Source organism: Moschus berezovskii, chromosome 14 (assembly GCF_049115385.1).
Source record: "Moschus berezovskii isolate FMDL1 chromosome 14, NW_MosBer_1.0, whole genome shotgun sequence".
NCBI classification, from domain to species: Eukaryota; Metazoa; Chordata; class Mammalia; order Artiodactyla; family Moschidae; genus Moschus; species Moschus berezovskii.
Window position 1 is genome coordinate 36,295,359 of NC_142473.1, and position 15,762 is coordinate 36,311,120.

Sequence of the window (15,762 nt, forward strand, 5' to 3'; positions counted from 1 at the left end):
CCTGCTCAATTGCAAAACTCAGCCGTGGCCTGTGGCTGCACCCATCTTGTGCCCACACCCATCTTGTGCCCGCACCCATCTTGTGCTCAGGTGGAGGTCCTGAAGGGGTGGGGAATGGTCAGGGCTGCAAGGTCTCTTTTCATTTCACATACGAAGACACCAATGCCCAGAGAGACCAGAAGATCAAGAACAAAAATCACACAGTAACTTACTTGCAAAGCAGAACTAGAATGCGTCTCTAATGCCACCTGCGTACAGTACTTCTATCTGGGGTCTTCACAATTTGCATGGCAATGTTATTTCACTTACATTATCTCCTGTGATGCTATCAGCGTATCTGTGTGGATATGCAGGAATTAAGATCCTTATTTTGCAGATGAGAAAACTGACATTCGGTTGGAGAGGCAGTGCGGTTACGAGGCTCACACAGTCTCACGGTTTGCTGATTATCCACCTTAGAACAGTGTGGAAGGTACATCATGATTACAGAGGAGGGCTTTCAAGAAGCAAATTATCCATGTTTGATCATTCCTGCCAGTTCTCCAGCATCCATGCTGCAAATCAGAATCAAAATCAGCAAGTAGCTGGCCCTGCCCTACTAATCCTTCCCTGCAAATTGCCATTTGCACCTCAAGCCAACGGTTTTCATGGGAAAAGCAGTTTTCCATCTTCAAGTCCACACTTAAGAGACACGTGTTTTCTGCTGGGACTCTGACATTCACTCTTATAGAGAAGGTTCTCATTAAATATATATTGAAATAAACAACAATTGAAACTGCTGCAGGGTGTTCTGACTGTAGCTCTGTTCCTCTCATTTTTGCTTGAGGGTTAAATAGGTGTTGATGTGTCTTTGCTCCTGGTCTGGGGAGGCCACAGAGCGGTCCATGCCTGGTCAGGTGATACTGACCAGACAGTGCTGGTCCAGATGGGGAGTTCGAGCTGGCAGTGGATCCGTTGCTTTCCCAGAGAATCAGTGATTTGTTTGGTCAGGGAGAACTAAGTGGTTCTGTGATTATGGTGAGATGGATAGAAAGACTGGGGAAGAAAGGAAGGGGTGAGAGGAAGCTGGGGACTAAAGAATCTGACCCAGGTCCCCAGAGAGTCTGGCATGGGGCATGAAAGGGGGTTGGAAGACTGGATTTAGGGAGGGCAAGGAAAGGCTGTCCCTCTTTGGGTGGGTTGTCCCCAGGGGTGAAGCTAGGTAGGGGAAGAGGGTGCGCTAAGCTAACTGGAGAGTCCAAGAGGGCAGGGGTAGTACCAGGAGCATTTTGTGGGCACTGAAATGACCATCCTCTCCTCCCTCTCAGCCTCTCAAAGGCTTGCATGAAACTCTAGAAGTCTCTCCTTCAGCCCTGCTTCCTCTGTCTTATCAAGAACCAGGGTCTTGAGTCCAGAGCACAGCGAAACATAAAATGAAACAGAGGATAGGCCTTGACGGCTCCCACAAACCTGCAGACAAATATTGACCTTGGGTTTGTCTCCGTTGTACCGTTTATCTCCTTGTGCTTTGAATAAGGTCTTGGATCCTCCAGCTGCATGTAGGGTTAATTAAAAATGTGTCCTCCCAACTCTCCGGTGTCTGCCCCTCCTGCCCCCCAGTGGCAAGGCTTTACCCACCCTGGGAAGAGGACTTGTAACAGCGTTGGCTGTGGGCTGAAGGGGCTGGGGTGTGTGCACAGTTTTGGGGGCTTAGGGAGGATGGTTCGGGGCTCGGTCACCCAGGCGGGGGTCACAAGGAAGCCACTGTGCTGGGGCCGTGTGTCCCGCGCAGGTCTTCTGTGTGCAAGGAACCACTGTGTAACTAACTGGGTGAATGTTCAGGTGTGGCGACTCTCTTGCCTGACTATCCTTGCTTTTAAGGCCTCTGTGCCAGGAGTATATTTACTGTGTTCCGGGCAGGGGCAGTTTAGTTCGAGCAGCGGTAGTTTGGTGCCCAGAGTAATTGAAAGTGTGAGTTGCACCATGGGGGCGGGCTCATCTGGACTCGAACGTGCCCGCCGCGTTCTCCGCGCTAATTTCCCCGGACTCCCCACGCTCCCTCGGAGGTGGGGACGCAACAGGGGGCGCACGAAGTGGCCGTGTGGCGGGACCCGGGGCCGTGCAGTCGGGAAAGGAGACTGGCCGAGGTTGAGGGCGACCTCGACACGACCCGGCAGAGGAGGCGAGAACTCCAGGGAGGACCGGCGAGCCCCACGCGACCCCCAGTTGCCGCAGGGCGCACGGGCGACGAGGAGCGCCCGCCCGGGGCCCGGGCCGCGCGCCCGCTGCCTTGACTTCCCCATCGCCGCGCGGGGGAGGGGCCGCGGCGGAGAAAGTGCGCGAAGGGGCCGCGGCGGCGAGCGTCCCACGTGACGGCGCCGCGCCGAGCCGAGCGGGACCCGGCGGCGGCGGCGGCGGGCGCAGCCGGGCGGCCTGGAGCCCCGGGAGCGGCGCGCGCGGCCCCGGCCCGGCCGGCATCCCGGCCTCGCGCTGCACATTCTCTCCTGGCGGCGGCGCCACCTGCGGTCGCGTTCGCCCGAACATGGCGACACGGAGCAGCAGGAGGGAGTCGCGACTCCCCTTCCTCTTCGTCCTGATCGCGCTGCTGCCCCCCGGGGCTGTCGGCCAGATCTGGCCGCAGACGCTGCCCGGCGGCCGCGCGCCTGGGCCCCACGACCGGGGCTTCCTCGTGGTGCGGGGCGACCCGCTCGAACTGCGGCTGGGGGCGCGCGGGGCGCCCCGGGGGGCGGACGAGAAGCCGCTCCGGAGGAGACGGAGCGCTGCCCTGCAGCAGGAGCCCATCCAGGTGTACGGACAGGTGAGCGGTCGGCCCCCGCCTTCCCTCTGGCTCTCTCTTCTCCCTGCGCCGCCGCACCCCCGCATCCATCCTTAGCTGTCGCCTCCCAGGTGCAGGCACCGCTGGGGACTTCCCGGCTGGCGTTTGTTTTTCTCCCCTCCGCACACAGGAGTACAACCGTCAGTACTTGAATCGCCCTGATCTTTCCTTCTTCCTGCCGATTTCAGCAAACGGATTCCAGGGCACTCGTGGGGTGCACTGTTTCCCCAGGCTGTGTGCTCTCCGGTGGAGTTGCTGGCAGGTATCGGAAGGGTGCAGCTTCATTTTACGTGTAGATAGAAAACGGGCTTTCTTTCTTCTATCAGTTAGCAGCGGAGGCGAGCACCCTGCAGTTGCTGTACGTTTACCCAGAACAGTCAGAGGGGGTTTCCGCACTTACCGTTTTAAACCACAATTAAGGTGGGCAAACCTGAAATCTTGACTCTGGGCATATAGTCAAACCAGAGGTGTGTGTGTGTAAGGGCTGAATTCATTTTTTGGTGGCGATGGCGCGGGGGGTGAGGTTCTATCCATCCTCCCCCTTTCAAAATACTGATTTTATTTTGGACAGGAATATCTCTCATGACACTTGGGGATTTGAAAAACTGCAGGAGTTTGGTGGGTATTATTATTCAGTAGATGTTTTATTTATATCCAGGCAGTGGGCTTATTAGATCATGAGGAACATGAATTTCACTTTTATGGCCGGACTTACTGCTGGCAATTGCAAACCGAGTTTGTGGGCTAGAATCAGTGTTGGCAAAATTAATTTGTCCGTGTTATTGCCTCATGAGACTCACAGCCCTGTGGTTGAGATTGACATTAACGAAGCTGGAAGGTCGGTGGGGGAAAAGAAGTGGAAACAGTGGAGGTGGTCAATTACGTGATTTCTCGAGTCAAAATGTTCCCTTTAAAGTAGAAATTAAAAGATTGGTCTGAATTCTGCATCTCTTTGCTGATTTTCCTTTAGCCATTTCTTCAGGAAATATACAGAGTTTAATGTTCAACGTTTGAAGCCGGAAGAACATTATAAATCATCTCTCCCTATTGTGTCATTTTGATGATGAAGCCACCAGAGCCGGGAAAGGTGAAGTGACTAGCCCAAGGTCACGTGGGGCAGGGTTGCTGGCTCTTTAGTTTTTCTCTGCATTGTCTCAGTGATCTTTCAGAGATCAAATAGTCGCCCACTCTTTATACAGTGCTTCTTAAATAACTTCTTTCTAAAGAAAAATGTATTGGTAAGAAAGGGGCTTGGGATGGAGGTTCGAGGATCGGAGCATTTGACTTCCATCCACCACCAGCCCTAAGGCAGGAGCATGTGCCAGTGGGCATATAATGGCTGGTTGGCATGGGCTGCTGGAACTTGCCTGTGTGGCTCCCCCGAGGGTCCAGATCTTTGTTGCCCTCTCCACTTCCTTCTGAAACTTCTTTTTTGTATTACTGAAAGAAATCAGCAGGGTCCTTGCTCTCCACAGGGACACCAGGATCCTGATGGAGGGTGGGGGAGGGCGAGAGAGAGGCTCCCTTGTTCACTGAGTCTTCCCATCAGCCCAGCTCTCCTGTGGACTTGAGTCAGCTTTCTGGGGGCTGGGAATGGGGAGCAACGGAAGACGATCCCTTCTGGAACTCAGGTCCCCCACAACTATAGATTGGGCTGCAGGAAGAACTTCCTGGTGGCAAAAATATGCCGATTGTAAAAGCTCCTGGGGATTTGGGAAGGCAATGGCAAGCTACTCTAGTACTATTGCCTAGAAAATCCCATGGATGGAGGAGCCTGGTAGGCTGCAGTCCGTGGGGTCGCTAAGGGTCGGACACGACTGAGCAACTTCACTTTCACTTTTCACTTTCACACATTGGAGAAGGAAGTGGCAACCCACTCCAGTGTTCTTGCCTGGAGAATCCCAGGGATGGGGGAGCCTGGTGGGCTTCCGTCTATGGGGTCGCACAGAGTCGGACATGACTGAAGTGACTTAGCAGCAGCAGCAGCAGCAAACTGTGTTCTCCTTGCTGCTACTGCTGCTGCTAAGTCACTTCAGTCGTGTCCGACTCTGTGCGACCCCACAGATGGCAGCCGACCAGGCTCCGCCATCCCTGGGATTCTCCAGGCAAGAACACTGGAGTGGGTTGCCATTTCCTTCTCCAATGTGTGAAAGTGAAAAGTGGAAGTGAAGTCGCTCAGTCGTGTCCGACTAGTAGCGACCCCTTGGACTGCAGCCCACCATGTTCCTCTGTCCATGGGATTTTCTAGGCAAGAGTACTGGAGTGGCTTGCCATTGCCTTCTCCGTAGGAGTGACTAAAAAACCTTTGGCTTTCATATTTCTGAGTCAGCCAGATTAAATTTGTTTCCGTGGAAGGATGGAGAACTAGCTGTGGAACTCTTAATGAGGAATTTCTATCAAGGGTGAGGACCCAGAGCAGTGTTGCATCTTCTCCGAGGCTTCCTCCCTGTACGTTTGTTCTTGGTTGCCCTGAGGTTAATAAAAGTGGGATTAACTTGAATCTGTAAGGGTCTCAGTTAGATTGAAGGAAGGACTTCCTGGACTTTCTGCTACAAGCACTGTTTGGTGCAGACCCTTCAGACCCCAAGCACAGGAATCGGGCTGAAGGGGTTTGGCCTGTCTGTCTTGGAGCTCTGAAGGGCCTCGGGACTCTTTGGAAGGATCTTTCTAGTAAAGATGACCATTGCCTCTTTTTCCCCTGGGACAGACCTGGTTTAGAAGTTGTCCCTGTCGGATATGAAAAGTACTGTGTTCACTCTCAAAAGGGTCAGGATGCAGACTATAAATTAGATCCTTGGTGCTCAGATGGTAAAGAATCTGCCTGCAATTTGGGAGACCGGGGTTCGATCCTTGGGTTGGAAGATCCCCTGGAGAGGGAAATGGCTACCTACCACTCCAGTATTAATGCCTGGAGAATTCCAGGGACAGAGAAGCCTAGCTTTAAGCCAGTTCTCACTAAAGTGAGAGTATAAATACTCCCCCCAACCCCCACACTTTAAGTTTTTCTATAGTGTCAATTGAATTCAGTACTATTCTATGTAGGGATGGAGTGCAAATAAAGGGGCAGGAGGAGTTTTCATCACTGCTTTCAGAAAATTTAGAATCTAAGGAGCAGATAAAGCAGATGAAAATAAATGGACAGGCATGGAAATGTACCAGACAGGGACAAGGAAACAGGGACATGATAAACTGGCCACAGCTCTCCAGCGGGGTGTGAGTGGGTTGTTTGACATGGAAGGTGTGGGAGATGAAGTGATAAAGGGTCAGTGGGCTCAGACACTGTGGAGCTTCGCATTCCGTGACCTTTGAGTGTGTTTGAGGGGATGCCGGGCACCACAAATCAGGGCTAGAAGCAGAAGCTGCCTGATGGAAAAAGACCCCCGGGGTGATGTTCAGGCTGCCAGCTTCAGGGAGGGGAGCCAGAGGGCTTTTGTGTCTGAGAAAGAGCCCTGTGTTGGAGTCAGTGTCATTCTTTTCCTTTGGCACTGCTAACCTTTGGAGTAAACTAGGCTTAGCTGTTGTGCCTCTTCTAAAACAGGCCAGATCCAAGAAGGGGGATTCCAGCATTCTTACCACACTAGATTTCTTCCTGATTTCATGTCAGCTCCATGCCTCTATGCCACCTGCTTTTTCCTCTGTCTCCAATATTCTTCCGCTGTTTCTCTGTTTGCCTGCAAAACCTCTATTCCATTTTTCAGCATCCAAGGAATGTCTCTTAGTATTCCCAGGGTCTGGTGGGAAGAGTTCTTTTGAGCTTGGTTACAGCACTGACTGTCTTGTGTTCTAATTGCTTGTGTGACTGTTTCATCTCCCAGTTTGCTCCTTGAGGGCATGGATCAAGCCTCTCCTCTGTGTCCCTGGCATTTGAGAGGCTCTTAATGAATATTTGTGGACCAGCTGCCCACCTGGAAGGTGAAAGGCCTGGAGGGTAGGAAGCACATCCAAGTTATAGAGAAGGTGTTTATAAGGAGGACTGTGGTGAGCCCACAAACGGAGAGTGGAAATGAGTTGGCTCAGAATGTGGGTTAGGGAGCCCTGATTTTCCTGTGCTTTTCTGGGGGTTTACTTTGAATGAAGAGCTGCAATTCTATTGTGCAGAATGCTCCCTTTTAGGGCTATCAAGGTAATACTAATGGTATTGTTTTGGGGAAAAAGCCTTTGGAATGAAGCGCAAAGCCTAACAGGATTTACAGGTTTATTTTCCTCCCAATGAGCTCTCTTCATAATTCCTGCTTTTTAGAGGCCAGGGAGTATTCAGTGTCCTGATTTGAGACTGAAAATAAAGTGTCTGTTACAGTACAAGGACCCAAGACAAAGAGCCTCCTTTGGGGGATGGAAGACTGTGTAGCTTTAGATCTCTTTGAGGTAGATTCTTATATGATACACTTGCTTGGGAAAGAATTGTCTGGTTGATTCTGAAGTTAGGACATGTGACCGGTATGCTTCCAAAAGATGAGAAGGCAAAGCCTTTGTGGTGTCAGGTTGGCTCCTTCTACATAGCTGAAGAGTTCCTTAGCGTGTTGGGTTGGCTTGATAAAGAGTGTGACCTTGAAAGACTTCCTGGTCTTGCTTGGCATCTTGTCTTGGGCACAGTTCTTGGCTCGATCTCTGGCCACTGTTTAACAGCTTGCCTGTCTTGGGGCAAGCCTCGATGGAGGCTTCGAGAGGTAGAATGAATGGGAGGAAAAGGGACAGGGAAGAGGAGCGAGGAGAAGGAGAATGAAAGGAGTGATTTATTTAGCCTTTAGTAGGTAATGCGTGTTTGCAAAACAGTATTTGTTCAGAAGAGTATATAGTGAGAAGTACAGTTCCTTCCCTCCTGTGTCCCCATTCACCCGGTGTCCCTTCCCAGTGGACACCCACGGTCATCAGTTTTTTGTGTGTCCTTCCAAAAATGTTCTGTGTATGTATAACATAGGGACATGAAACTTGAAAGGCTTTCTCTCATCCGTAGCCCCTAATATCATCAGTAATGACATTAGCTCCAAAGTATATTTATGGCAATAGGAGGGGAGTTACCTGAAGTGTCCTAGTATAAAATGGGTTGTACTTTTACTCCAGGCCAGTGTAGAAAATACCATTCCACTTGGAGGGTTCCTGTGGGCCGAGGCCAGGAGAGTAGCATTCTGTAGCCTTGTCATTTGGAAAGGTGCTGAAGGGCAGTTCCCTGGAGATGCAGAGCTCACGTGTGTAAGAGCATCAGAATACAGAGATCATGGATCTTGGCTTTAACTCGTTTTCTTTTGGAGAATGTTTTCTTTAAATTCTGTAAAATGGAGTTAATAGTATGCTTAATAAATTGCTTTGAGACCTGGGATCCGGGGAGGCAGATTCTAACAGCAACGAGCATCCCCCAAAAAAGATGGATGTTGCAGGAACATTTCATTTGTCATATTTTGGATTTTCCTCCTTAAGAGATGACTGCTGTCTTTGTAGTGTCATTGTTTGATCCCAGGGCCAGGGATCCGTGGAGCCGAGTGTCATACTGTCAGCTGTAATGGACAGACACAGGAGCTTGCAAATAATCTGTAGAGCAGGTAACTCCAAAATAGCTTATTTGCCTTTGCAATTTATTTAGTCTTTTAAAGCATCAGTTTACTTTTCTAATTAAAGTTTGCTTAGGTGCATATTAAAATGAGCTTGTATTCTTTGAGCAGTTGATATGCAAAACGGCTGGCATACATGTGTTAGGGAAAGCCAGTTTGGAGTTTAGAAATTTTGACAATAATTCAGACTCAGATAATTTGAGAGCTGACTGCACAGAAATATATTAAAGCTGAGTTATTATAATAACTTTCCTCCATCTTTTTTTTAGGTTTGGGTATGATGGAAAGGAAAGGAGAACTCACTGCATTTTGGTTTGAATATTCAGGGATCAGTATTTCAGCAGAAGTGGTCTGGGCTGCAGGGCTGAACTGTCCTCTTTGTCGAGTACAGAACCTTCCTGTGCATTCTCAGGCCAGAATCCGTCGGCGCATGGCGTATTCAGTCCAACCACGTAGATGCAAAAATCAATTTCCCTCAGTTTAAAATGAGCCGCAGTTAATTTCGACCTAATTTATTGGTTTATTGACCTGTGGACCTTGGGCCTTCGAAGAAGTGGCATGGGCAGCCTTCTAGCATTGAAGTGGCTGATGGTGCTATAAATCAGAGAAGGCAGGCGGGCTGCTGATCATGATCAAGATTTGGGTTTCATCCCATGTTATTGTGAAAACCTGTTTTTTTATTGTAATATGAGGGACGCATTGAGCATTTTGGGGTGGGTTCCATAAAAATAGGACCTCATAAGTCACTTAACTTTTGTAGCCACGACCCCAACGGGGAGTTAAAAATAATTACAAAATTCTGTTGTGCACTGGGTGATTGTCAATCATAATGGTAACATCCATGGTCATGTCACTGCTACCAGCCAGGAGCCGGAACTTTATCTTCTTGGCCTCCTGTCACGTCTCTTTGATGGATCTTCCTGCCATGATGGAAATATTCTGTATGTGAGCTGGTCAGGGTGTCCGTGAGCCATCTGTGGGGGTTGAGCGCTTGAAAGGTGGTTAGGATGACCAAAGAATTGAAGTTATTTTCCTTTCGTTGAATTTGAATCAAGTTAAATTTCAGTTTGAATGGCTGCATGTGGCCCGTGGACGGCATAGCTTTCCCGGGTGGTGTGTGGCCCCCTTTCCCACTGCGGTCACCGCCTCACCCCAGGAGCAGCTGTAGGCACCGCCAGGCTGGTCTTTGTTTCCACCATGAGCAGGGGAAGGAAAGCGAGGGTTGAAGGCTGCTGTCTGAACCTGAGGTTTTGGTGGCTGCTGGCTGCCAGGGTGAGTGTCAGGAGACCCTGGCCTTTCTTTCCGCGGTAGGGGTGCAGCAGCCGGCTGTGGCGGAGGGTGCCCTGGGTGTCCTGTTCACCTTAGTGGCAGCCTGTGCGCAGGTGCTTCCTCCCACCGGGGACCTGCGCGCTGAAGGCGGACCTGTGTGTCTTCGCTTTTGCTGTGGCTTTGCGCACACGGCAGCCCGCGTGGCCCTGGCTGGTGTGCAGACCCTCGCCATCTGTTGAGCCGGAAAAGCAGTAATGATACCTGAACCTGGGGCCACCTCCTCTCCTCTGCCCTCTGCTTCCCGGACTCGCCTCATTTTGCCCCAGTGCAGTCAGTTCTGTCTTCATCCCTGCAGCCCTGCAGGCCAGCACAGCACAAAGACAAACATCGGGCACGTGGTCTTCATCACGGCCTGGGTGGGAACCCTGGGAACACCCCCACCCCCGTCCCCGCCCTCTAACCCTGCCCGTCGCTGCCGCTGCCTCCACTCAACTCAGCAAATCGGGACCCTTCACTATGATTTATCTCCAGTTCCCTGAATTAGATTAAAAACACTGCTACGAATTCTCAGAAAGGCAGGCTGATGTGATTGCATCCCACATAGGAGCGGTAGACAAGGGCAATAAAAAGATGTGCTTATATCATCCGTGTTTTGTGCCTTGTAGGGGCCACCATGTGGTTTATTGTTCCTTTCGTTATTTTTTTTTTTTTTTAAGTGAGGAAGGTAAGCAACATTGCGTCTTTTATTTAGAAAAGAGACTAGTCTGTTGAGCAGAAACCCTCTGCCCCCAAAGCACTGGATCAAAGAGGGGAAGGCGGATGGGTGCTTCTGAAATAAAATAAGTGAGGGTTTGAGCCCGTGAGTGGGGTGAATGGAGATTGTAATGTGTTAGTTGGGACTGAGGTGAGAGCCAGCCTACTTTGATGGGCTGGGGAGCTGAATTGTGTCAGGGTGAAATTTCTCACTCACAGGAAACCTCTGTCCCCAGAATAAATGGGGAGAAGCTGGGATGATGTGCTGGAGTTTGGAGGGGTGGGGGTTAAAATCAATGCTGGGAGTAAGACCAGTTTAGGGACCCTCTCCGGAGAACCTCATGTGGGTGCCTGCGAGATGAGCCATACATGGGGGGAAGGGCCCAGATAGTAAAGGACCCTGTTTCTCTGTTAGCCCAGAGGACACAGGCAAGACATTTCCATGTGGGTCTACCCCAGGGGCCTGGGGACAAGACCTGCCCCAGGGTTCCCCCAGAGGACCCTGCCGATGGCAGAGGGTGGGGACAGCAGCAGACGGAGATGGGTGAGGGGCTGTGAGGCTGGGGGAGGGTGTGGAAGAGACTTGAAATGTTTTAAACCTGTGCTCAATTAATCGAGTAACATGAGACTGTGTACCTATGACTTACCTCATCTGTATATATTTAGTTCCCTGAAGTTCTCTCAACTGAGGAGTTCTTTAAAAAAATCCTGTAGTTAACCATGCTCACCGTTCGCTGGATTTGGCAAGGCAAGCTGCTGCTGGAGGTGATGCCGGGGTTCCTGCAGAGATGAGGCCTCCTCCGTCCTTGAGAGGGAAGAATTAGTGGATGTGGAGAGCTGGGTGGAGGAGAAAGGGCTGGGGGGTTAAGCTGGGGGTGGGGAGTTGCCCCAGGGGCTTCTGCTTGCCCTCCTGGTACCAGAGGCATCTTACATGACTGAGAGGTCAGCCTTGCTGTGGGGTTTAAGCCACAGGTAAGGTGAGGTCGCGGAGAAGGCAATGGCAACCCGCTCCCGTACTCTTGCCTGGAAAATCCCATGGGTGGAGGAGCCTGGTAGGCTGCAGTCCATGGGGTCGCGAAGAGTCGGACACGACTGAAGCAACTTAGCAGCAGCAGCAAGGTGAGGTTGGGCTTTCCTGGTGGTTCAGCGGTAAAGAATCCACCTGCAATGCAGGAGCCGCAGGAGACATGGGTTCAATCCCTGGGTCGGCAAGACCCCCTGGAGGAGGGCACGGCAACCCACTCTAGTATCCTTGCCTGGAGAATCCCATGGACAGAGGAGCCTGGTGGGCTACAGTCCATGGGAGCATAAAGAGTTGGTCACAACTGAAATGACTTAGCACTCACGCACGGTGAAGTCTTGAGGCATTTGGTTCTGGCATGTAATGTAAATGCTTTACTCTTGGGGCGAGGAAAGTGCTAGAAATCAGTGTCATGTCTGTGTTGGTTCCTTGGAGCTTTGGGAACTGAAACTTGGGTTTCCTCAGGTTGCGGATCTCAGGTGTGGAGTGAGGGGAAGGCTGCCTGAATGCAGGGCTTGGCCATGACTGGCTTCTGAGCTTGACCCAGACATGCAGTGTCTCATCAGGGTAGGTATGTCATTGCTTCCTGCTCTTAGGCCTCAGTGTTCCAAACCTGGTCATGTGCACAGTAGTTTTTTAAAAATTTTGTTTATTTATTTTTATTTTTGGCCGCGTTGAGTCTTTGCTGCTGTGAGAGGGCTTTCACTAGTTGTGGTGAGCAGGGCTGCTCTCTAGCTGTGTTGCACGGGCTTTTCATTGCAGTGGCTTCTCTTGTTGCAGAGCATAGGCTCTAGGGTGCTCGGGCTCAGTAGTTGTGGCCCACGGGCTTAGTTGCCTGTGGCATGTGCAATCTTCCCAGATCAGGAATCAAATCTGTGCCCCCTGCAATGTCACATTAGTTTCCTATGTGTTGCTGTTTTGTGAAGAATGGTTTATTTTGGTATAAAGACCATACCAGTAACAAGAGGACATGTTTCAGCATTTTGAAGTTTATGAAATATATTCATGGATATCATCTCATTTGAATCTTAAAGCCATTCTGTAAAATTAGTAAGGCAAGCCTTATTATTATTTTAGCAATATGAAAAGAAGCCTTTATTTCTTTCCTCGGGAGGACTAGTAGCAGGATCACTGTTAAAGACTAAATTTTAATGAAAGACATCCATACATTAAAAAAAAAACCGCAGCACATATTTTTATTTTGTCATAAGTTTGTCTTTCCACTTTTTTGACATCCCTAAGAAATGCAGTTTGCCAAAGAATACCTTTTGCCCTGCAGAGCTTCTCCAATTCATGTCTACACAGTGAGTTTTCCCTCCTTCGGTAAGAAAGCAAAAGTATCCCCAGGCACCTTCTGTGGATGGGCTGGTGGGCAGATGGATGTCCCTGCCTTTCTGGCGGTCGCAGAGACCCTGAAATGTGGTTGCTGCTGTTGTGGTGGTGGTGGTTTAAGTAGAACTTTCCACTGGCTCTGTGGTGTCGTGCATCTTACAGCCTCATTATTCTGCTCATTGCACAGATGAGTCTCTTGAGGTTCCAAAAGGCAAAGGGACGTCCCCAGAGCTGTACCGCTGGTCAGTCGTAGAGACCAAGATTCAAACCCAAGTCTCTGATTTGTCTCAACTTTACGGTCTTGGCCTTTTGTAAATATTCCAGTGAAGGCCTTGCTTTCAGCCAGGGGTCCGGTGGCTGCGATCTCTTTTGTTCCCCTTTAAAAGCCACCCTCTCCTTGGCTCTTCTGGCTCCGTGCATTTTCTTTCAAATTCGTCAAGTTCCGGGTCCCTCCCAGCCCTTGGCTTTCGCCCTGTTCTTCCTCTCCGTTTCTCAGTCTCTCTTCTCTGTTCTCCATCCTCTTCGCTGTGACTCCTTGCTCTTCATCCTTCTGGTACCCACTGGGGGCCCTGTTTTCAGTGCAGCCCTGCACTTGGTTATGCCCTCCGCCCATTTAACAACTGTAAGCAGTATTCATGAAATTAACTGTTTAATGTTTGTTTCCCCTAATGATTTGAGAGCCACAAGGCAAGACCTAGAAGTCTGCTGTTTTCTTAACACCTCTTTTGGCATCCAATATGGAGCAGGTGCTCAATAAGTATTTACTGAATGAATGAGATGGGGGGCTATTTATGGTGAAGCCGTAGAGTCGAAGAGGAGAGTCAAGGAAAGGGGATACTCTGGAACCATACTACGGAGGTGAATCCTGATTTAAGGCCGGTCCTAGTTCTGGGCTTCCCTGGTGGCTCAGATGGTGAAAAATCCACCTGCAGTGCAGGAGACACAAGTTCGATTCCTAGGTCTGGAAGATCCTCTGGAGAAGGGAATGGCAACCCACTCTAGTATGCTTGCCTGGAGAATTCCATGGGCCGAGGAGCCTGGCAGGCTGCAGGGGGTTGGCAAAGAGTCAGATGCGACTGAGCGACTCACACTGGCTCAAGGTGTCCAGCAGCCAGTGCGGGGCTTGCTGTGCTCTCAGTGCTCTGCGCCCCCGAGTTTTAAGGCAGATGGGTGGAAACCCCAGCTCTAAATCTTTGGGCTTAACCCCATCTGCACGGTGTGGAAGATGGTTTAGTTGTTCCCCAAGGTTTCTTCTGGCCTGGATATTTTCTTTCTTTTTTTTCTTACTTGCCAACTGGTGAATTAAGGGGGTGATTATTTTCATGACAAAGAGATTTTTCACATGTTCTTTTTTTTTTTTAACAGGGAGCCCTCCCAGAACAGCAGAGCCGGCTATTTGCTAAATGACAAAGTGGGCTTCCCCAGAAGGGAGTGGCAGGTAGAGGGCAACACTGGGTGGGTTCTGCTTGCCAAAGATCTGTCAGAAATAAAGTTTCTCTGAACTGATACTGTAACTCAGGAGGAGGCATATAAGAAATCTAAAGACAGCTCATGACTCTAGTTCAGGAGATTATAGAGAAATGCTAAGTTTTTAGTTTGAGGTCATTCTCCCTTTGTTTCCTGGTCTGTGAAATGGGCAGCCCGCGCTGATCAGTGAAGTAGTTAATGAGTTCTCTGGCTGAAGCATCACTAAGAAAAGTCAGATGAGTGAGCGGAGAGGCCAGGATAGGGCTTCTCTGCAGGGAGCAATTAAACTAGATTTCAGCTCTCCTTCTGAGGTAGAGAGTCCAGGGAGGAAAATGAGCTTACTAAATATAGTGGGGACACAGCCTCGAAAGGGGACACGGAGGGCCAATTTGCATAACCAGCATTTAGGTCGTGCAAATGGACGGTTGGAGGAACCTTGTTATTCTTGGACCTCGCGTGTCTGTCTTTGGTTTCCTCAGGCCTGTCCTGCAGTTCCGAGGATTTAGCAGCCGCCTCTGTCCTCGGAGTTGAAGGACAGGATATTTGCTTTATAATTCACTGTAGAATTTTTTAAATGCTTCTCTGTGTTTCACTGCTAGTGAAGCAGAGGAATGAGCCAGACTGCCTTATTTGTCCTCCCCGTCCTGTGTTCTGAGAAGAAGCTGTGTAGGAGTGGTGAGGACGACCAGCCGTGGGAGTCTGGGATGTCCTCATCTTTGTGTTTGACCGATTTGAGAGACGTAATGGCAGAAGAAATGAATGGAGGTGGCGTCAGACCCATTCCATTAAGGGGCCCCCGTCTTTTTGAGTAAGACTCAATGACTGTACAGATCTTGGTGGGTTTTATTGTAAATTTCTTACTACTCATCAGACTTGTCACTCTGATTTCCTCCAGAAGTGTTCTGGGGACTGACAGGTGAGAAGTGACTAAAGAGCCCCAAAGGATACCTAGTCCCTTTGGGGCCTTGGGGCATATAAGTGAGCCCTGCCTTCACACAGCAAGCAGTTTATGCAGCTTATTTGTCCTCCTTCTATTTATAATAAGCCAGAGCCTGGGGCTTGGGCAGCCCCAGCTTCTTCCCCCTCTCTGAATAATGAAGGAAAACATGTAACCTCTTTGGAGCATCCGGGTCTGCCCAGACTGAGATGATGTGTTGGGTGTCCAGGGCCCAGGTGATGACTGTTGTGAGTTTGGAAGTGGATGCTAGTCCTGAGCCTCTGGCCCTTTCTCCAGCTAGGGAGCAGGGAGCGGGCCTGCAAGGATGTTGTGGCTTTGCAGATGCCGCTGACAGCATGTTGAAGGATTGCCTTGGCCAGAGACCCACTGCTCAGCCTGCCTCCTCTATGACTCACTTGAGCTGCATATTTCAGCAGCATGAAGGCTTGACATGAGAAGAAAGGAGTGTTTCTTATGAGTGGGAGCTCTTAGGTATTGAATCAGCACTTGAGAAGTGTGATGTTCTTTGCAGGTCACAGACAGAGGCTTTTGAAAAAATGGAGATGAAATTCACGTAACATGAGAGAAACCATTTTAAAGGGAAAGATTCAATTTGGTGGCA

General features: G+C 50.1%; 1 protein-coding gene across 2 annotated transcripts in view; it reads left to right on the top strand.

Annotated features, from left to right (window-relative positions):
- The first annotated feature begins 1,972 nt into the window (after positions 1–1,972).
- SORL1 (sortilin related receptor 1) overlaps positions 1,973–15,762 on the top strand; it is a 200,936-nt gene continuing 187,146 nt past the window's right edge. The window contains exon 1 of one of the 2 annotated variants that reach the window (XM_088843032.1): positions 1,973–2,797. In XM_088843032.1, the coding sequence (XP_088699158.1) occupies positions 2,522–2,797 (276 nt within the window). In that variant the 5' untranslated portion in view covers positions 1,973–2,521. The remainder of the gene's footprint in view (positions 2,798–15,762) is intronic. The other variant, XM_055423238.2, reaches the window with a different exon arrangement.